Below are 22,850 nucleotides of genomic sequence, written 5' to 3'. Positions count from 1 at the left end.
AGAAAATACTGAGTGAGCAGCAGTTCTGTGGGTGAAAATGTCAGAGGAGAATGGCCAGACAGTAGCTCAAATTACTATTCATTGCAACCAAAGTGTGCAGGAGAGCGTCTCTGAATGCACAACACATGGGGGTTATAGTAGCAGAAGACCACACTGAGTGACACTTCCTGTCAGCTAAGAACAGGAAACTGAGGCTTACAGCTTACACAGACCAAAGTTGGACAGAAGACTGGAAAAATGTTGCCGGATATTATGAGTCTCGATTTCTACTGCAGCATTCAGATGCTAGTCTTTTAGCATAAACAGCGTGACAGCTCCCTTGTTTCAACAGTTCTGTTTGGGATATTTTCTTACCACACTTTGGGTTCCTTAGCACCAACCAGGCATTGTTACAGTGCACCCATCTTCTGCCTAGTACACTATCCCTAGTGGGATAACGCACTATTTCACAAAGCTCAAATGACCTCAGACTGGTTTCTTGAACATGACAGTGAGTTCAGTGTACTCAGATGGCTTCCACAGTCTTTAAATCTCAATTCAACAGAACACCTTTGAGATGTGTTCTCAAAGGTTTCAAGGTGGCATGTTCCACCCTAAACTGATCCCTTGCCACCCTAGTTTTGCATATGACAGTGTTGTTTATTAAAATAAGACAGCATTAACACTTTGAGCCTAGCTACAGTTAACCCTGAAATACACATTCTAAAACTGAATATATTGCATAGTGTTACCCCCCCTCCCACCCACTGTTTACAAATGGTTCAACCCATAGCACAGACCGGCTTTTTTTCTTGTTGTCAGTAGCAAGTGATGTGCCAAAGCACATTTTAAATCAACACCATAGTCATTTCAGATTTTATGTGTGAAACTTAAGTTAGACTTGTGTTTGTGAATGAGCCACCCCATGGTGTGTATACTTCATCCATTTGAATCATTTTAACCATATGTAACACCTGCGTGTGTGTGTGTGTGTGTGTGTGTGTGTGTGTGTGTGTGTGTGTGTGTGTGTGTGTGTGTGTGTGTGTGTGTGTTTTTGCCACCCCATTTGATTTTCATGCCATCCTAAGAAGGTTTCTCTAGATCCACCCCTGACACAAGATGAACATCAAGGACCAAAATCTGTGAGGAATGTTTCCAGCACCTTGATGAATATGTGCCATGAAGAATTAAAGCAGTTCGCAATGCAAAAAGGGGATCCAATCCAGTATTAGCGACGTGTACCTAATAAATGGCCAAGAGACTATGGTATTTGGGTTTGGTAACCGTGCCATCGCCTGCTGCTTTGTGCATTTAAGCAGATGCACAAAACACAAACAAAACAGTTTAACGTGTTGTACTTGACTGCTCGTCAGATCAATTAAAATTCCTCACACCCAGCAAAGGCCATTTTATCTGATTTGTACTAGAAAGCAGCTGGAGGCTTGTTAGAAAGGCTTATAACAACAATAAAAAGAATAACAGAACAACCTGTGATCTTTTTAGAATGAAAATCAAACCCAATCAACCATGCAAAAGCCTAAAAAGAGGCCACCCAGTTCCTCCTCTCAAGTCAGCGTAAAAGTAACAATGTGGAGCTTTAGTACCATTCTGAAACACAACAGCTCAAAGTGTTAATAACCCAAGGTTAGAACAGTAGATCACTGAATTATGTAAACAACACAAGAGTGCTTAACCTCCCCCTCAAAAAACCCAAAACAACAGAGTTATGATTAGAGTTGTATAGATATGGATTTTCAGGGTTAACGGCCAAAAAATATCAGGTGCATAATAAGATAGAAAGATAATAGAAAAGTGAAATAGGAAACAGATGTAGGCTGGCTTTAGAGTGTAGTACAGTGCAGTATTACTGTACAGATTTGGTTTAGCTGTCTTTGTTGGGTGTAGGGGCTGTGGAAGGCAGGCTGGTGGAGCAAAAACAGGATGTGGCAAAGTGGTTTCATATTCAGCACAGCTTTTTGAACATGATGCACTCTTTTGATAGGTTCAGATATCACTGTTGTAATATGTAATTAAGTCCTTCGTTTGGGGGTTGATTAAAAAGAAATATAGATCAGGGTTTAGCTCTTAGGCTGCCTTCGGGTTCATGTACACCACCAGACTTGTTTTGTTGGTTTATATGTCCAATAAAGCAAAACCAAACCAAATTAACAAACTTCCAACTGAAAAAAAAATGAAAACTATATATATAAGTTCATTCACAGACCTGTGCAACAAGTAATGAGACATGCATGTTCTGCACGTGTACTTCACAGACTTCACACCTGCAGTTTCCAAGTGACTTGTCAACCTCGCAAGGAACAAATTCAAATTTGCACCTTCCTCTTTCCATAAATAATTGTGTGTTTCCTTATCTGTGCTCATCACCACACCCCGTCAAAGTCTCTCTTTAATCTCTGCTCTCACCACCTCCTCGGAGGGCTTCAGCGAGCACTTTCTGCATCACATGTCATGCATCACCCCCCTGCTGTCTCTCTCTCTCACTTTTTTTCTTCTTCTTCTTTTTCTACGCACTCGTTCTAACACACCCTAAATGACACAAGTCAGCCTCTTTGCCATTCTTCGCTCTCCAGCAACACAAACAGTATCTCTCACTCACAACTTTGGTAAGTTTTTCGGGTTTTTTAAAAAAAATGTCTTTCCTGTTTTTCTCTTAAGCTCATTTTTGCTGCGCACATCTTTTACACTGAAACTGCTTTGTCTGCTTTTCCCCTGTTGTGATTTTTAATACTTTGGATTTTGAAGTACTTGAAGCATTTATTTAATCTATGCTAAGCTACATTTGAGGTACAATTACAGCACCTCAGGCAATAATTTGCAACTTAGATCAGTTATTCTGATCCATTTTGGCTTTAATTGCTCTTTGTAAGTGGACCTGCTTTAGTTCTTGATTAATTTTGCAATAGTTGATGTCGGCTCTCGGTCTGATGAACTCCGAGTGAAAAAGTTTCCACCCATGGCGGGCTGACTGATGCTGTTCAATTATCATTTTGACAGGAAACCAGCAAACGCTCTGAGCGGTCTGCAAAGCTTCCTGTCATCCTAGTGAACACAATTTAGAGTTTAACAAGGGCAGACTTCCTGTAACATCTCCAGTGTGAGTATGTATATAACTATAACCTGTGAGCCTGTGTTATGTTTTGGTAAAGATTGATTTTAAAAAAAACTTTCTAAATTTTAATGTGCAAAGAACACATTTGTATATGGAGAAAAAGTTTCAGGTTAACGCTGAGCAATGCATCAATGTTTCCTCTCGATTTAGAAAGCTACAATTAGTGATGCTTCATCATAAATCGTGCAATATTGTGCACTTGCTGTTCAGATGATAGGTCATTTCAGTAGTACCACTGCCGTTTTTGTGCAGTGTTGTGCATGCCTTAACTTTGTCAATTTACCTCTTTTTTAATTTCATGTTTAGATCCTGAGTATAAAATTCACCAATGGATCTCCTGATGACAAGTTCACAGCTGCTTTGAAAGCACCAGGAGTTTGTGACTGTAAAGTTCAGCCTGTAACTGAGACTCCAAACCATCCAGGAATTTCTTTTCTTTAATTCAACTGTAACTTCTTCCTAAGGAGGTAATGCACATTTTTAATTACATTTAATTGTAGCAAAGTCAGATTTGTGTCATTGCAACGAGTTAAAAGTGGACTGACAATGAGTTCAGAAGCCCTACACAAAGTCTGTGGCAGACTCTCAGTTTCCATTGTTTAAAAGTGCAAAGAGAGAAACAGCTTTCTGCTTTTGTGTTCCCTCAAGTGCACACACTGCATTGTTTTAAGTGATAAGGCACACCCTTGCTAAAATAAACAGTGAAAGCTGCTCTTAAAGCTAAAAATGTACCTATTTTTAGAAGTGCTTGTTTTGTGTGTGTGTGATAAACAGTGTTAAGGACTTTCTTGCCAAGAGTTTGATAAAAAAAAAAAATCATATTGCTGTCATATGTAGAAATATGAAGATGATGCAGACAGTTAGCTTTGCTAAGCAGTGTTAGAAAAAAACACACAGCTTTTGTGTTTGAAAAAAGGCCTAAAGCAGCTGTAAATCTTGCTTGCTTGCTATTTCTTTTTTTAATTTGCACCACAACGCAACTGTCAGATTTAGTTTGTTGTGTCAGAATGATTCTTAGCTGGTGTTCTTGGGACCAAAGCAAACTGTAATGCAGCAAACGACTGAAACAAACTTTCAAAAGTGGATATAAGTGCCAAAAATTGCGTGTTTGTCACTCTAGAATTTTGAAAATTTCTAATTTATGCAATTTGATCATCATTTTCGGCCGTTTCACTGCAGAATTTCAACCGGTGGATAAAGTTCACAGGTTTGACTCTTTTTGACTATAAGAGAGTCAAATTTATGAGTTAAAAAATGTCTTCGGAGCGCCTTTGTAAAATGAAATAATTGCAATGACACATGTTCATCCAACTTTAAACCACCAGCTAACCTGACAAGCAGTTCTGCACACATTCAGACCCAGAACCTGTTTACTGTGAGGTGATTAATGCGCAGCTATCCGTTACAATGGGTCTCTCATTTAACGAAACAAGCTAGACTATGAAAGGGACAAGGTTAGTTAGTACTTGACCACGGTTTGCTCCTGCTAGACCGAGCAGTCTTTCCACTGAAAGCTCCACCCACAGACACATTTTAATGCTCACATACAAATCCAGATAAATATATATCACACCTCACACCCTGTTGGCAAGTTATTGATTGAATGCATATGATTTCACATTAAGATCATTCAAAGAGGCAAGGCTTGCTTGAAAGAGAGTTATCTTCAAATGCCTAATGGGTTTTATGAAGAAAAAAAATCATATAGGAATTTATACATCAGCTTTGCCCCTTGTGTCCACCTGTGACTGATTTCCTTGTACTGCACCCTTCGTATTTCGCTACTCTATCAGATTTCAGGCTTCAATTAAATGAAACGAGAATGATGTAAAATGTCATTTTTCTAATCTAACTCGGCAAGAATGTAAACATGTGTTTTCTGAAATCCTACATCACCAAAACATTTATGAAAATGAACTGATTCCCCATGTGTGTTCATACTAATTCTGAACCTCTTCTCTGTCCTTCCTTCAGGGATGGGGGATTCTGAACAAAACAGCACTCCATTGGTGCTGGGCCTTTTGTTCATCCTATTATTCCTCCTTGTTGTGCTCTTTGTACTGTACAAGAAGCTGAACAGGGAGGCTGAAGGGGAATATACAGTCCGACGCATCGTCTACAAGGAAGGAGGTCTCAGGGACCAGGCGAGAAGTGCAGCGTTAGCTGTGGGGGCACGTCTTGGGGTCCAGCTGTGGCCTGGAAGTGATGAAGAAGAGGAAGGGGAGGAAATGCAGGAAGTCCAAGATGAAGAAGAACAGGTGGATAGTGGTGGTAGTCAGGAGAGTGACACAGAGGGAGATGAAGAGGAGGAGGACAACGACACTGGTAATGCTAAGGAGAAAGAAAGTAATACTTCAAATGATGACTCAAGTATTGGGAGTTCAGAGGCAGGAGAGCAAACCAAACTTAACGATGAGTCTGAGCCAGAGGGAGAGACGGAAGATAAAAGTGAAGAAAAGGAGGAGAAAGTGGGAGAAGAGCAGAGTAAAGCTGAGGCAAGTGGAGGGCCGGGATTGCTGATAGATCTAAAGCAGTTCTCTGGAAGTGCGATCTGGTCTGAAGAAGGTGGTGAGGGTAAAGGTGACGTGACGGCGTTGTGAGAATCAGAAATAATGAATAAGACTGAGGAAACTGCCAAATCAGGATTTCACAAACATCAGCTTCATCCCCTAAATGTCTCCCCACTGCAAATTCCTTCTATTAGTCTAAAAAAATAAAATAAAATAAAAGATACATGCACCCACCCATTAAACCCAAAGAGCTTTAATCTTTCATGACCTCACTGACCTTGCTTTCCTCTGGTCAAATTTTTTTGATGAATAAAGCAGTTATATAAACATACAGGGGTACTCTAGATTGTAACTGTAAAGTGTAAAAAAACCAATACTTGTCTATACTTTTTTGCTTTAAATGTTTATTTTAATCTACATAAGAAATTGAAAACTGGAAACTTTTTTTAGTGTTTTCTGCTCTGTTTTTTGTTGTTCTTTATGCCGTTTGTAGAAATAAAAAAGAGTAGTAATTAAATATAGTGAGAACAAAATAATGCGTTATTTGTTTTATTGAAAACAAGTGAATGTAACCGATCAAACTTTAAGTCAACATACATTTTATATGGTGTGTAAATGGTTGAAAATTTAATAAACCACATACTGAAAATACGAATGAATTGTATACTTTAAAAATATATAAAACATGCAGTAATGCTATCAGCGGAAGCATGTGTACATAACGTGATCATAGCATGACGAAGCTAAAATTCTTCCGTGTTTTATGTTTTTAGGGTTTTAGAGAAAAAACATGCTAGCGGTACGCCACAAGTTTCCTGTTGTATGCATTACATATGAATAACAATATAACTTTCAATATTAAAGTCGTAATTACACCAAAATCAGCCACAATAGCGGTACAGCCATGAGTTACAGATAAATCCTCTCCTTGTTGATTATTCAGCCAATGGGGATGTAGCTCAGTGGTAGAGCGCATGCTTCGCATGTATGAGGTCCCGGGTTCAATCCCCGGCATCTCCAAAGATTTTTTTTTCAACTTTTATTTCCGTATAAGTTGTAAATGTTATAAAGTGCAATATTGTCACAGAAGTCACAGAAGAAGAGGTAAAAAAATTTAAAGCAATACGGCATAACTATATAGCAAACACCGTCACCTCAATGTGTGCGCGAGGTGAGGTAGGTTTGCGATTGGCCCAAAGCAGCCCGTGCTCGAATGTGATTGGACGGTGGATGCCTTGGAGGCGTGGGGGTGTTCATACACGCGAGCCTCAAAGATTTATTTTCACCCGTCCAGTACCTGATAGTTAAGTGAGAGCTGGTCGATGGAGGCATTTTGGATGAGCCAATAAGTAAAGCTAACTCCAAACGTAGTGTTCCGAAAATTTATTAGAGCGATTATGTAACACGGACACGGGATTTTACCTCATTCTTACAGTTATATTGGTGGATCAATACTAAACAAACTACTCTACAAAGCAGTGTTGTTGTTTGTTTGTTTTTACAGGAGGAGACGATTTAACGGGGTAAATATTAAAAATCTATTTTTTTTAAAATCCTCCGTTTTTTGTCTGATTATATATATTTTTTTAAATCTTACAGTTTACTATGAAAGTCGGTTCATGACAGTAACCTAGTTCACCACCGCCGCACCACCGTGAGCATCCAAGTTGCATTTTCTCCTCTCACCCAAACTTGACTGTGGCTGAGAATTGATTTCGGTAGACGTCACTCATCTGCATAGGGAGTAAAATGCAACCATCCTGGAAGGCTTCTGTTCTGTCTTTGCTTCCACGAAACGCTCTGTATCTCCCCCGTGCAATAAAAGGACCTAATAATTGCTGCACCTCCGAAACTACAAACATGGAAGGTACGGATTGCATGTGCTGTCATCCCGAAAGATGCACTTAGAAGCACAGATAGCACTGAAAACACATCTGGGTTGCAAACTGTCCAAGATGGATGCAGCGCCGCTGTGCGCAGGGCTGCGCGGCGGAGAGGCATCAGCGGGGTACCTTTAAACACCCGTCGCCCCGGCTTCTCCTTCATTTGTGCCTCGGTATTGTCATTTTTTGTTTTTGTTTTTGTTTTTCTGTCTTTTCAGGAGTAGGATGTTACTAGCATCCGCCGTAGTGGTATGGGAATGGCTGAACGAGCACGGACGCTGGCGGCCCTACAGCCCGGCTGTCTGTCATCACATCGAGGCAGTCATCCGGAGCGACCCGCGCTGTGGTAGTGTCGTCCTCGGCCAGGTGGACTCTCGCCTCTCGCCCTACATCATCGATTTGCATTCCATGCACCAGTTCCGACAGGACACAGGTGAGAAACGGGAGGGGGGAGAGGGGCGAGAGGGAGGGTGTGTTTGAGAGAGAGAGAGAGAGAGAGCGGTGGTGGTGGTGGGGGGGGTGTAATGCTGAAGCTGAGCCTGAGGTGGAGGCCTTTTTTTCTTTTTTTTATGCTGGCGGGTTGTTATTGATAATCATCATGCAGAAGCTGATGGGTTTAGTGGTCTAAAGATCTCACTCAGTGACATAAATTGAATCATTTTCATCTTAAAATCTCAAATCATTGAATTGCCATCTTCACCAGTTCAGTGACACCCCCCTCCACACGGCCCCTAGATTTGTGCACTCCAGCATTGAAGAGGTTGGATTTTGAAAGGTGTCAGCTCTGAAGTGAGTCATTCCTGGCAGGAAGTGTGTGCTTGCCCATGCATGGGAAGGTTTTCATTGCAAAACACGGCCCTCGGTATTGTCTTCCAGGAGACACAAGCGGTGATCTGCCACAACTTCACCGAGCAGGCCAGGCAGGGTGGTATAAGACAAAGAAGGGGATTGTCAGACCCCCCCCCCCCCCTTTTTTTTCCCCTCTTTTTGGCAGACACCCCAACATTGGCCTTTTCTCAGCGCTGGCTGATAAAAGCTTTTGTCTGGTTTATTTTCTAAACCCGAAACCAGGCTGAAATGAGGGAGACAGGCAGGGTGCCCCAGTCTGAGGAAGAAAAGCAGTAGCAGCAAGAGAGGAGGAGAGGAATTTCAGGAGTGCGAGGACACTGAAAAAATGGGGTTGACAGGAGCAGAATTCGTGAACGAGCCCATATTATTATGTGTCTGTGCGTGGCAGGCCTCATGTGCTCAACAGTGCTTTATGTTTTGTGTGTTCATTAGTAGTGTGCAATGTTAAAGCTCCAGAGTCACAGTTGCGAAAAGTGTTATTTCACAGAATTTGTACGGTTTTCTGTTTTTCCCTGTTATTATTGCCAGTGAAGAGGCTCAAGTGTGAAGCATCCTTCTTAACGCAACGTATGCAGTGCTATCGGAAGCCGGGATTTGATGTGGGGAGCTTTTACAGTATAGAGACTCTGTGGAGTTTCTCTAGACACCCAGGGAAAGCAAACACAGTCAGCTTTGGGTCGGATCAAGGCTGCCAGCCAATCGGAATTCAGAACACCATGTGCTGTTACCAGGGGCAACCTGTTTGCCCAAATTCTTAGCAAGCAAACACAGACATGTAGAATTTGTTATGGTTGTAATCTACTTCTCCGCAGCAAATTGTAGTGCAGTCGCATTCCTCGTCTCGCGTCTACTTCTCATCGCCTGGCGTCATGTTGAGCAGACTCAGTGAAAAGTCGCTACAGAACTTCATATTCACAGTACAAGTCTTCTTTTTAATGTATACTAATATAGTTTACTGTTCAGTAATTCAGTCCATTGTGGCGTGTTCTTCAGGTACCCTAAGACCGGTGCGACGCAGCTTCTACGACCCCACATCAGCGCCAGGCCAGGGCTGGTTGTGGGAGTGGGAGAACGACGCTGGCAGCTGGACGGCATACGACACTGAGGTGGGCATTGCAATCCAGGCAGCGCGCGACCGTCAGCAGCCCTGGCTGGACCTGGCGCCGCTGGGTTTCTGCTACCTCATTGACTTCGAAAGTATGACCCAAATCAATGGGCAAACGCAGCGCTGCAGACGCATCCAGCGCCGTTCTGATCTGGCTTACCCGCTGGTATCTGGGCCACTACCCAAGTCTCACCATGCCTGGGGGCCAACGTCCATGCCTGGACACGGAGGACTTCTAGGTGTTGATGTATCTGGAGTGGGCATGGGGATCCGGATGAGCAGCAGTGGGACTGGAAATGGGAGTGCGTACCCCAGCGGGGCGCTCCCGGCTTCAGCCATCACTTCCTTGGGACAGCCATGCGCCTGTCAGCAGTGTATGCTGGTGCTAAGTGTCAAAGCAGGCACTATGTCGACCGCTCACACTCTCGGTCGAAGACCACCACAGACTAAACCACCAAGTCCCAAACTAAGCAGCCTCCCCATCCCAGGAGGCTCTTATTCACTAACCCTCCCTCGGCCTCCAACCCTGTCGAGGTCGCTTTCCCCCCACAGGACATCCATGGTTGGGGCGACAGGTGGATTCAACATAGGTGGTATGGGAGGTGCAGGAGGTATGAGCATGGTTGGTGCTAGCAGCGTTGGCACTACGAGCCTTGGCTACGGAGGAGGCTTCACCCATTCTCTTTCCCTTCTTGGGTCAGCCACAGCTGGTCTCTCCATCTCCTCCACAAGGCCCCCACCTCCTCCTCTCCCACCACCGCTGCCACCGCCCCCCCCGCCCTCCACTACGCTATCATCTTCCACCACCTCCACCCCTCACCCTTCCACCTCTGTCTCCTCTCTCTCCATTTCCTGTTCTGCCCCTGCAGCACCTGCCTCAGGGCCACCTCTCATCTCCACAGCTACATCCACCTGCACCCCATCACCTTCTGCCCGTGTCCTGGGTCCGGTGTCTTCATCCGGCGCTGCCGCGGCTGCTGCCTGCGCGGCGCCCCTGCCACCTCGGTCTAGCCTCGCAGGGCTGAGCCGTCCGGCGCTGCAGCGTATCGCCATGGCTCAGTCGCGTGCCCTTATCGCCTCTGGGTGAGTAGAAATACGCTGTAATGTTTCAGCACCTGTCTCTGTACGCAGAACCTGCTCGTATCCTGCAAAACCTATCAATGATGAGAACCCTCTCACTCACTCCACACTTCAACACGTCAGCTGTGAAATTAAACACGCCTTCCACACTTCTGAATGACAGGCTTATGTGTTTTTCTGAGCTTCTCTGTCATATGCTCTGTCAGCAAAACAAAGGTTGTAAAGTTCCTGTAAACCATGTTTTCAGTACATGGAAATTTAACAAATAACTTTCTAAGGCACTTGTATTTTTGTCACAACAATTTCACATCCGTTTTTTCACAGCCTGCAGTTCCTTGGTGTATTTTGCCTCGCATGCTCTCCTGGTATATCATGTGAATTGTTTCCAGATAGACCAGCAGTATAAAAATGCTCATATGATATGAAAGGTACCTACAAATCATGATCCAAGCACTAACACTATGTAATACTAAATACATGAAATGTTTCTGGGCATAAGATCCCATGCCAGTTCACTTTACACAAAAAAGCCCAATCAGGCATCAAGACATGTAAAAAGAAAACATTTTTAGACAGCAATTTCCTATTTGTTTGGGGCTGTCATTACACCGTGACAGCCCCAAACAACCATGTCTGACATCGATGCTCATTAGTATTTCTGAGCCTTTAATCTTTGTGACAAAGTCCACCAGGCTCAATTACTTTCACGGAAATACAATGAAGGGCATTCATAGAGAACAAAGTGAGCTCTCTCAAGTGTTTGCACATTCCAGAGATTAATCACGCAAACAGCAAATGGTGGTAAAGCTCTACAAACACACAGTAGCACAAGTGTCATCTTAAATCAAAGTAAAGTGAGGATGTTGTCAAAACAGCGTCATGAATAGTTCGTATCTGTCACTTAAATAGAAGAACTCTGGTATTCGTTGCTAGTCTTTCAATGAATGATGACCTGATCCAGCTTTTTTTCCTCGTTATGTGTAAAGAAACATCAGGCTCAACTTAAACAGCTTTTAAAACTTTGTAACATAAAATTTAAGAAATCCAGAATTTACTGAAATGTTGTCGCTGAGGACAGTTGTTGACTCTGGCTATATGGCTGAGCTTGTTTTAAATGTACAGAGTGAATGTAGGACCAGGAACCTGCCTGGATGTACTCATGATGGATAAAAACTTAGTTTGCAAGTACTTAACTCTAAGAGATGGGTTGGTAAGATTTACTGAATTGTCTGGGTAACTTGGTTAAAAAAAACCCCTTTGGTACAATTAAATATAAAAAATGTGGATGTGGTGTAATGTGATGTAAAGATACTCAAAGATGCATCAAGAAACATTTTGAATGCTTGTAAAACAAGTCAGGGATGTCCAAAACGTGTCACTGAAAATCTTGATAAGAATTTAGAAATTTCCACTAAGGAACATTTTAGTGTACAGACATCAGCTGTGTAGCTGCTAAAGTTGTAATTTTTAAATTATTGTAAAAACAAATTTCTATAGTAAAAAATGAAAGTAACGTTTTGTCAAGTCACTCTACTGCCTGTAACTGTGCATCAGACAACATCATGGTGACCAAAGTAATTATGGTAGCTAGCAGCCACAGTTATCATTAAAATAAAGGCCCTTGTATTTTGACTGAAGACAAGGAGCTCCCAACTGCTGATTGCACTCCTGTTTAAAATTAAACAAAATAAATAGATATATACATACAACCAAATGTTTTCCTGTAATATACTGAAATCCATGAATCTACAGCAATTTCTATACATGTCATCTGGAACTTTTTGCATGGTGTTAGCTGTAACTTAAACTAAAAATGCCATGCAGTGGGAATTTATCTAAATATTTGCTAATGAATGCAATATATCAGGAGGATTAATGGCATAAAAACTAGGATTTAAAAATAGGCGTTCATGTTGCTTTTACTGCATATTCTGCAGCACCAGTCAGCAAAGAGTATACATATAATTAACAGTAACATGCTGTAATTCATATACAACAAAACTATAAAGTGTAACATTATATACTTCATTTTGCAGTCATCCATCACATTCATCCAGTTCCTGCCATGTGATTGCTGTGATTTGAGTTGGAATACGAGATGTTCTTACCTGCTATAACCTACAAAAAGATCTCCTTTTATTAGGGAGAAGGGTTTGATGTAACAGAGAATTTTGAAACTCTTTATCAGAGTGTCGCTTTATGACCGCGTGATCTTCCGGTGTTGACGAACTGAGTGCATGAGGATTAATGAAGGAAGTCGCAGTATCCACGTGTCGGAGCCAGAAGGCGCTGGTTAGTTGGATGTCTGGTCATGGTCAGGTGGAGGTGCACTGTTCTTGCTGTGTAACTAGAATTTTTTTTTTTTTTTAAAAACACAGTTGTTGTGTTTAGTTTGCAGCTGGAGTTGTTTGTGGCGTTCACTGTGACTGAGGTAGCTGTTTTATATATAAAACTGCAGACATGCAGAGAAAATGCATGCGTGCATACTGCTCTGCATAGACCTAGTTTCTAGTTCCAAACATTAGACACATAACCATACACTGAAAAATAATTTCCATGTCACCTAATCCATTCGTGCCCCAGCACGGTGACCCAACTGTCTGAATCCTGGCATTAACTGAAACAACCTCAGTGAAACACCAGTTTTTACACCAGCTAAGCCTCAGATTAACACCAATCACAGCAGGATTAATATTTCTGCCTCGTTAATCTCCTCATTTTGTGTCAGGTGAGCTGCATGACAGAGCAATTCTTTAAACATATCAGGTGAGAGTCCAGCAGATGGTCACACCTGCTGCTGCGGTAAAACCACCGACGTCACCGATTCAGAATCGCTCTGATCCTGCCAGCCTGCTCACTGCTTTATCCCCATATCCATGCAACACAAGCGCGGTCACATCCAAACTGTTTTAAACCCGCTGAAACCAGTCATTATTTAAATCCATTGAAATGTGTGGATAATTAAGTTCACCCTTTTTAAAAAGTAAGTAATTAAGAAAGTACAACAATCAGGAGTTATTGCCCCTGTGAGGCATTTAACATCATTGAATTGCTGCTTCACCTTCCAGTGGGACCTTTCACCTGCTGTGCAATGATGTTATTCACAGAAGGAAATTACATGTAATTATTTTTAGCAAAATGAATTCTGCTGGGGGATTAGGGTAAAGTCTTAACAGAAATTACTTCAAATTGTAATTTTTCTTATCATTCAAAACCTTAAACTGTTACTGTTTGAAACTACTCGGCGCTACGGTCCTCAGTTAATTTTAAGGTTGCATTCATTATATAGAGTAAACTGTCAACCAGGCTGTATATGAAACATGGGCTTATAGTAGTAAATTATCAGTCACAGAGTAACCACACTCTAAATCATGCCCATGTACAAAATGATAATGATAATAAAATCATGTAAGAGGATATTTTCCAGACTTGTATATAGTCAGACTTCCAGTTTTGAAGTCTTAATTGTAGCGTGTTGGCCCCAGCAATAATGTTTTCCTTTATTCTTATTTTTCTTTTTGTGGCAATGGATGGTGAGCTAAATTATCCACTGATGTTAGCAAGCTGCATCCAAAAACTGTAAAGGTGTAATGCACAGAAACGGATAACCTGCTAAATAGTAATGAGTTAGTAATAAGATAGAAGTTCACTTATTAAGACTTGACTACAGACTTACTGGAATTTCTGTTAGTATGATTAGCTACTATTTTCAGATAACTGCATTAAAATTTCTCTACAAATGCACTTGAGATACCAGTTCAGTGACTCAGTTTAGCTGAAATGACGCTTAGCAAAAAGCCGCCAGTGTCACCATCCATCTGTTGCACTTAAACAGTTTAGTGGTTAGTGACACAGACCTAGCGACCAGTCAGTGAGCGCCTTGGCAACTTTTGGCTGCTAGGGAAAAATATGTATTGAAAAATGTGACTGGTTACTGAATGCTTGCTGCATGAAACAGTTGTAATGAGTGTGTTGCACCAAAACCATCCTTGCAGTTGCATTGGTTGCAAGCAGATTGCCACGGTCACTTATAGTTTGCATCTAAGACACCAAATTCATTGACTGAAAGATGTTGACTGCAGCTGAAACCAGCACCTTTCCAAAGGCACATTTTTCCATTTCTGGTTTGCATTGCACTCTTCAACCAATTTCACTGAGTGACAATGAGCAACCTGCAGCAATCCCCCACCAGCTGGTTGGCCAATACATTTTCCCTAGTGACAGATATGACTGGGGCCTTCTGAGAGTGTGTTATTAAGAGGAAGATTAAATCGAGTTGCCCAAACAATTTCTTTGTACCAACTAGTAAACATTCCTGTTCTAAAGCTGGTAAAACATTAACATGGAAGTCTCTGGGCTGTTCTCCCTTTTGGAGCCAGCGTGAAAAGGTATGTGGGTTATCACTACACTGATGACTTTTTGCCTTGCACATATCCTCTTTTGCTGTCAATGGGTCCAAAATATTTATGTGTTGAGCTTTAATTATTCAAATCTACAGAAGAATTCAAGCTGCAGTGAATTTAACCAAGCAGCTCGCTTTTACTTTCTGGAGAGGATCAAGTAGAATTTCTTTAAGACCACAAAAGATGAGCACATGCTGCAGTAGCAAAGGAAGCACAAGACACATGTACATACAAACTGTAGCAAGAAAACATGATGACAAATTGAGGAAGTGTGGTACCAGAAGATGTTAAAGAACTCTCATACTGGATTTAAACAGTCTGCTGAAAAAACAAAAATATTGTAGCATTTATGCGGTTTAGTTAAAAAATAGTACTATGTAAGTTTGTTATGTAAAAGAATTTCCTTTAGTAGATGGATTGATGAGCTGTTGTTGAGAGTTTGCCTGCAGTGAAATTGAGCAGATGGTTTGTAAGTGAGGCGTTAGCGTGTCGGGGGTCTTCAGCGTCACAGATGCATCACAGTGACGAGAGTTTCCATTGGTCGGCGCACCTGCTTTTTCTGCACTGCCTATGCTTGTCTCCATAAAAAGTAACCCGTCATCATTCGAGCCCGATGACTGGATTTACTTCTGCTTCAAGTTTTAATCAACCAATTTGTTTATTAGATTTGATTCAGGGTGTGAGCTTGTGTTGCCATATGCGGTGGCTTGTGCGTTTCCATCATCCAGCGCTCCAGATGGACTCCGCTCTAATGCCGATAGCTTAACCGAGATCAGAGAAACGTGACTGGCCGACACGCCCCGGCTTGTTTTCTTAACCTTTCTCCACTTTTCTTCCACCTCATACTGCTCACTTATTCCCGCCGGACACACAAATAAAATGCCAGTCAACATTTACCCGTTAGAGATCGAGTCGGTCGGTCGACGTTTTCTTAGTCACGTAAGGAGCATGCTCAGACGGAGTTAATACCACAGCTAGGACACTTTGTTGGTAAACAAACAAATATAGAGCCACAGCACCGTGTAATCAGGTTGACCAGTACAGGAACCTGAACAGTCTAGTAATTCCTTACTGTGAGGTTTTCCATGCCATCGTCACATCATTTACTTAGAGAGGGAAATTACAGGGTTTTTTCTTGTCTTTTTTCTTTCTTTTTTACATTTTATTATGTATTCTATTAACTGTAGAATAGTCTGAGCTCTTCTAGTCACACAGGAGTCACTGTTCCTCAAAAGCTCAATTTTTCTTTAGTGACTTCAAGATAAGCAGGTTCAATTCTGCATATGTTAAAATGACTCCCAGATTTGTCATCGCATCTATTTAAAGCTCTGTCCAAAGCTAAGTCACGATCACAAATAAGACATTATATGAATCTATAATAAGTGAAGAAAGTATCAGTCATTTATCTTCAGCTCTAGAAATGCATTTTGAATTTGATGACTACCAAAAACACAATCAACTTATACAAAGAGAAATAAAAGTACTCTCAGTTTTTCTACGTGATAAAGGAGTATAATTACAGAAAACGTTCTGCCCAGACTGTCCTGTATTTATAAAACAACGTTTTTGTTGATTGAAAAAAAAAATCTTTGAAATCTCTAATAGATGAAATAGATGATGAGAAACAGGAACTTGTCTGTCACTTGATTGTTTACACTCACTTAACTACTTTGGTGTAGTATGAATGGCTGTGGGGGAGGTTTTTTATCAGCAGGAAAAGCTTTAAAACTTAAAAGTACAGTTAAAAATCCAAAATGCATGCCCTCCTTCATATATCCAGCCGGCCGGATTGGGGTCTTTACTAGGCCAATTCTAGAACCAGGGCCTTATGTTTGCTTTTGTAGTCTTACTCGAAACACTTTAGACTAGAAACCACATTTTCAGTCATACATAGAGTCCTTTATTTTACACTCTATATCTGCTGTGTTTACCCCACATGTAAACCAGTCACCCTAACATGCATGTCTATTTTGCTGTGGTCGAAGCGACCTGCTGAACTTCAAACTGAGCGTCAGAATCAGGAGGAAAGATAATTTAAGTGACTTTGATCATGGTGTGGTAGTTGGTGCCGGACGGGCTGGTCTCAGTTATGTTTATGATTTTCAGATTTAGTACATGTTGATTCACTAACGACATCAGAGTACTAAATCAGCTTTTTAAAGTCAGAGGGATTCTTTTGTATCGCCATATTGTAACTCGTACAGTCACCAACCTGGTGCTGCCTTATGACAGCCTGGCAGTGTGATGTAGCATCTGACAGGTAATCCCTGCTGTAACGAATCTCTGGCCTACAACCAGAGTTTAGCCACCAGATGGAAACAGGTGGATTAGGCCTATAAAAGAGGAGAGCGATCTAACACCGGCACACAGGCAGAGGAAGAGGGAGACGGGGGCAGACACACTGACACACTAAAGAACAGAAGAGTGAGAAACCAGTGGAGAGGAAGCTTAAAAAACGTATCATCTGCATATCGCTGCTGGAATATTTTTGACTCGTATCTGTAGTTTTTGGCACTTTTGAGCAAGAGCGATGACTGTTATCAAAAGTGGCAGACCGTAAGTACGCTCGTCTGATGGGTCAGACACAGCCGTGACTCTCCCTGTGTGCTATACACATTACAGCTGTGCTTAAAGTTACTGTAGCATTTCAATATGTTCATAACAAATTTGACATACTAAACAGCATTTTTAAATATCTTGAACAAAAACTGGAGGTTAAAATGAACAATCATGTCACCTCCTTGTATAAAAATCAAAGCTGCTTTTGTTGGAGTTGATGGATTTTAGCTTAAAGTGTTTATAATTTTGTGATCACCGACCCTGGGATATTACAAGTATTGTTACTGAGAAAATAAAGCAGCCAAGGCTCTGGTGCTGCCATTTAATCCCAAACATATGTGGCAATTATAGGGCAGCATGTCAATCCGTGTTTGTTTCTCCACTTGACTCGGCAAAAGCTCCTTAACCTGCTGACTCTAAGTAAGGTGGAGGCGAGCATCTGCTGTATCTAACTGCACCTGTTCACAGGTGACTCGTCAGATTTCTTCAGTCTGCGTGGAGGTGACCTGGCCTGTGTCAGCCATCAGTAGATTCATACAGCTTTGTTTTCCTTGTTGCAGAGTGCCAACAGTTCCAGTGAAGAACCTGAATGGATCCAGTCCTGTACATCCTGCACTGGCAGGTAACCTATGCTAACTACCTGAATCAATCCAAATGATTTAGACTGGATCATTCTCATAACACAAGAGCTCATCCAGCTTTGTGTATGCAATAGGAATGTATGAGTAGTATGTCTCATGCCCCCTCTTCTGGCTATATTCAGGTATAACAGGCATCTTGATGAGCGCAGCAGGGCTTCCTGTCTGCCTGACCCGCCCTCCCAAGCTGGTGCTTCATCCTCCACCTGTCAGCAAGAGCGACCTCAAACCTGTCCCGGGGTTGGGCCACTGCTGTCGCAAGACCACAAAGAAACAGGCCCGGAAAGGTGAGCTAGTTGTGATTTGAAGAAGAGCAAATGTGCTTTGTGACTATAATGAAATTCTCACTGAATTTTGTGTTTCTGTCTGTAGGCAAGACTCCAGAGGAAGTGGTGAAGCGCTACCTCCAGAAAGTGCGAAACCCCCCAGAGGAGGTGAGTTCTCTCCCTATGGAGGGCATTTATCTAGCAAGTCTATTTATGATGGAGACGTCATAGCTTCCAGCAACATCTCTTAGAAATCTAACGTATAAAACAGAGCCCGTGTTTGGGACAATAATGACCAGTAAAATGATGTTGGACTTTGATGGGATTCATTCTTAATAACTTTTAAAATACTTTCAGAGCAAAATACAGCAAAAACGTAAAATATTGGGCCAAATTTCTCTCTTTGAGGCTCAGGACTTATACTCCTGATTATATAACTGAAAAAGGTGGGAGGGAAAATAACCACATCTGCACTATTCTCAGTTTCAGGAGCAAATTACATAGTAGAATTGTTTTGGTGTCCATATTTTTACGTGGTAGAAGTGTAGAAGGTGTACTAATGCTGCTCAAAGCCATGACACGTGCTGAAAGTTGTTGGGAGGTGATCAAACATTAAAAAAGAGCTGCACAGTGTAGCCTCAACAATGTGTCGTGATATTTTAGGGAAATTTGTGACAACGATATTTCTGATGACATAGGGAAAGATACCTGAATAACATTTTACCTTTAATTGCAGCTTGCAGGGAGCAGCATTTATTGTAGTGCAGTAGTAGTGACACAGCGCAAGTCAAATGTAAGCACTCCAATGTCTGGAGTCGCTGGATTACAGATATCTGATAACATAAAATACCGGTATTATCTCAAACAGCATGATGTGGCACGTGCTGATAATTTGAAAATCTCTTTTCTGCAGTGGACAGAACTCAAACTGTCCTTTATCTTTCTATGTCAGGATTGCACCATCTGTATGGAGGCCTTGCCCGGACCATCGGGCTACAAAGGTCCTGGTGTGGGTGGCATCTCCAGGGCCGAGTCGGTGGGTCGTCTGGCACAATGCGGTCACCAGTACCACCTGCAGTGCCTCGTTGCTATGTACAATAACGGCAACAAGGACGGCAGCCTGCAGTGTCCCACCTGCAAGACCATTTACGGAGTAAAGACTGGCAACCAGCCACCCGGCAAGATGGAGTACCATGTCATCCCGCACTCCCTGCCTGGCCACCCAGACTGCAAAACCATCCGGATCATATACAACATCCCTCCTGGCATCCAGGTACATTCAGTATATCGGTGTTTATGTGGTGCTAGCAGCGTCTCTTTTTGAATGAAGTGACAAACTGTTCTTCTTCTGGTCTTCAGGGCCCAGAGCACCCAAATCCAGGCAAACCCTTCACTGCACGTGGGTTCCCCAGACACTGCTACCTTCCTGACAGCGAGAAGGGACGCAAGGTATACATAGAAATGTCTCTTCTTTTGAATTTCAGATGGGCAAGATGGTCATATATTAACACGTGTTCTTTATTAACCCTTTGCAGGTTCTGAGGCTGCTTCTGGTAGCGTGGGATCGTAGGCTCATTTTTTCTGTGGGTACGTCGAGCACTACAGGTGAGAGCGACACGGTCATCTGGAACGAGGTGCATCACAAGACCGAGTTCGGCTCCAACCTCACGGGCCACGGGTACCCCGACCCCGGCCACCTGGACAATGTCCTCGAAGAGCTCAAAGCTCAGGGCATCACCGAGGAGGAGTGTCTACCCAGAGACTGAGCAGAGACATTCACAGCACTGAAGACACTAGAAGATACCAGGCGTGAGTCTTTAAACACAATCCTGGGACGGGGATCCGCAGCTAGACGGACCAGTTCTTTTCAAAGTGTGACGAAACGAACAGAGGAAACTTTTACACCAGATGATGGAGAAGGACTATAAAACAAAAGCCCCAACTGAAATAGCTTCAGCAGAATTTGCTGCGACTCAATTTTTTTTTTCTCTTACGACTGCATGAGTCAGTTTTGATACGTACGTGGGGAATCATTTTCTTTCCTGATGCAGTAATGGTGTCAAGGTTGCCGATGTTACTCAGTGAGACATTTGAGACCACTGTGCACATACGAGTCATTGTTAGTTTGTGGGGGGGGAACAAAAACTGTCATTTATACTGTCAGACTTCATATCAAGAATGTAACTAACTGATTTTGTTTTTCTTAAGTGATGAAGTGTTTACCACTCCTGCTGCTGCTGAACCGAATGGAAGTGAAATTTAAGAAATTAATGTGGGTTCGTTTTTAAAGTGTTAGTCCACAAGCAGAAGCATATAAATCCTCCAAATGTTTGACTGGATATCTGAGCATGGATATTTGCTGACCTCTAGTGGTACTTTTCCAGAACTACATTCCTTTTTAGGTTTGATTTTTAACTTGTGTTCTTGTATGTTATGAATACTTCATATATTATATGATATCGGTTCCATTAATCCATGTTTTTTATACTATAATTTCACATTTTGTTTAATATGCTGTGTTCCATTGTATTGTTTTTGGGTTTGGCTTGACAGACAAAGACATGGGAGGGAAGTTTAGATAAGCTGTTGGTGTACCAGAGTTTGCCTGATACTTTATATGCCATTTACCAGCCCCTTTCTTTAAAAACAATCATTTTTTTTAGTATTTTTCTATTTAAGAAATAAGCTGACATTCCTGAATCCTTTGGCCCTGAGAGCATGGGTGTATTTAACAGCTTTCTATGTCTTCTTGTATCTGCATTAATGTTAATGACTGATAGAAGAAACCCTATCGTGGATTAATCCATTACCCCCCTAGGAGGCGTAAATTCCCCAAAAGCTAGGATTGGACCTCCTGCCTGAGCTCAGATTTGCACAGTGTTTTTTACTTAGTGTCAAAAGGAAACAGCTTGTATCTACTGTATTTTTTTCCTTTTATTGTGTAGGATACACACCAGCCTCAAATGCTCTAATCACACTACAGAATGTGGTCAGCGGTTGTATTTGTCATGTTTTGTTTTTTGCCATGCGCGGTCTAAAAGACTATCTTGATGTGGGTCCAGCTTGGGCCAAAGTGGTCCACTGTGGACCAGGTTGTTATGTTAAAGAGAAATGCAGCAGTATGTGTCAACATACTAATGTAGGCCAACATCAAAAGCATTTTTACTTTATGATATTTTATGTATGCACTGTATTCTATGTATATGTTTTATGTGCATAAATTTGCATTAAACATTTTTCTAAGGTTCAAAGAGAAAGCCTGAAGCCTCAACTTTTTTATTTTTTTTATTTTTAAGAAGTGATGATCAAGTCTGACTATTTGACTTTCTTGGAAGGTAGCTCTTTAAACTTTTGTTTTGCTAAGATAAAAACTTATTAAAAACAGGTATATTCAAAACAAAACAAAAAAGCAAATGATATCGGGGTTAAATTTTAGTGGCTTTTGATAAGAAGCAGTCCCGGTGTGTGACCAAGCACAGTAGTAATGTCTGTGTTGAGTCTGCTAACATTAGCAGTGAGTTGTAGCACTGACGCTATTAAAAAGTTAGCTAGATATTACAGCTTTACTTATTAAATAAAGTAACTTGTTATTATAGTTATTTTTGTGATAAGAAAAATTAACACCATATTTCAAACATTTGTTATATTGCTCAGGGGAATTTAGCTTACTGTAAGTCTGCTTCGGGATGCGTTGACTTTAGCTAATTTTACAGCTAGTTGATATTGGAAGCATTTATCAACTTTCCCACAAGATTTGGTGCCAAACAATTGTAAGTGAACTAAAAGTTATCCTAGCATTAGCACCATTCTCCTCCTTGATGTGTCATGAAGGTTGTAGAGCTGTGTTTAGCTAGCAGGTATGTCTGCTCTTTGCAGCTAACAGGTACTTTCCACTCCGGTACAATTTACATGATGCTTTTTTTCAATGCTACCAATAGCAGGCCACATGATATCACTTAAGACAAAAAGTAATCTGAGCACTTCAGTAAGTTACCTGTTCCACCACATCCCTGAGTTCCTCTGTTGGATTGAGAGCTGGTGACCGTGAGTACATTTGAGTATAGAGAACTCATTGTTATGTTCAAGAAATCAGTTAAAGGTGATGTGAGCTTTGTGTTCCTGCTGGAAGCAGATATCAGAAGATAGTTACACTGCAGTCATAAAGGAATGGACAGGGTAAGCAACAACACTCAGGTATGCTGTGGTGTTTAAATCCCTGCACCATTAAACCACTGGCAGCCTGAACTATTAAGGCAAGACCATCTGAATGCAGCAGAAATCAAGGCTCATTAGAACAGGCCATTTACCATTTACAGAGTGCATGAAAAATAAGCAGCATGCTTATTAAGGAGACTGCATGTATTAGATTTTAAGTTGTTCAGTTTCTCCTGAAAACCTTTGTTAAATCGGCTGATAGGACATTTTAATCCAACAGTTGATCATTTCTG

At 41.6% G+C, this 22,850-nt stretch overlaps 1 protein-coding gene, 1 long non-coding RNA gene and 1 other non-coding gene across 6 annotated transcripts; all 3 read left to right on the top strand.

The window, feature by feature from the left end:
• The first annotated feature begins 2,397 nt into the window (after positions 1-2,397).
• Positions 2,398-3,576, top strand: LOC101464113 (uncharacterized). Its single transcript, XR_001168018.4, has 3 exons — positions 2,398-2,603; positions 2,995-3,094; positions 3,416-3,576. It is a non-coding gene; the product is annotated as an uncharacterized LOC101464113 (long non-coding RNA).
• A 2,937-nt stretch (positions 3,577-6,513) lies between these two features.
• dtx4a (deltex 4, E3 ubiquitin ligase a) lies at positions 6,514-21,653 on the top strand. Of its 4 annotated transcripts, none has more exons than XM_076881828.1 (9): positions 6,514-7,142; positions 7,721-7,935; positions 9,345-10,539; positions 18,059-18,120; positions 18,262-18,423; positions 18,509-18,570; positions 19,355-19,675; positions 19,762-19,851; positions 19,938-21,653. In XM_076881828.1, exons 2-9 carry the CDS (start codon positions 7,728-7,730, stop codon positions 20,166-20,168), a joined length of 2,331 nt encoding a protein of 776 aa, XP_076737943.1. In that variant the 5' UTR covers positions 6,514-7,142; positions 7,721-7,727; the 3' UTR covers positions 20,169-21,653. The 4 variants fall into 4 exon arrangements, with proteins under 4 accessions (XP_076737943.1, XP_076737941.1, XP_076737942.1 ...); XM_076881826.1 differs by having other exon boundaries at positions 7,219-7,935; XM_076881827.1 differs by lacking the exon at positions 6,514-7,142 and adding an exon at positions 7,150-7,486.
• Positions 6,568-6,639, top strand: trnaa-cgc (transfer RNA alanine (anticodon CGC)). The gene has a single exon. It is a non-coding gene; the product is annotated as a tRNA-Ala (tRNA).
• Positions 21,654-22,850: the final 1,197 nt, after the last annotated feature.

Source organism: Maylandia zebra, linkage group LG3 (assembly GCF_041146795.1).
Source record: "Maylandia zebra isolate NMK-2024a linkage group LG3, Mzebra_GT3a, whole genome shotgun sequence".
In the NCBI taxonomy this organism is placed as follows: Eukaryota; Metazoa; Chordata; class Actinopteri; order Cichliformes; family Cichlidae; genus Maylandia; species Maylandia zebra.
The sequence above is the reverse complement of the archived record's forward strand: the minus strand, read 5'-3'. Positions and strand labels throughout refer to the sequence as shown.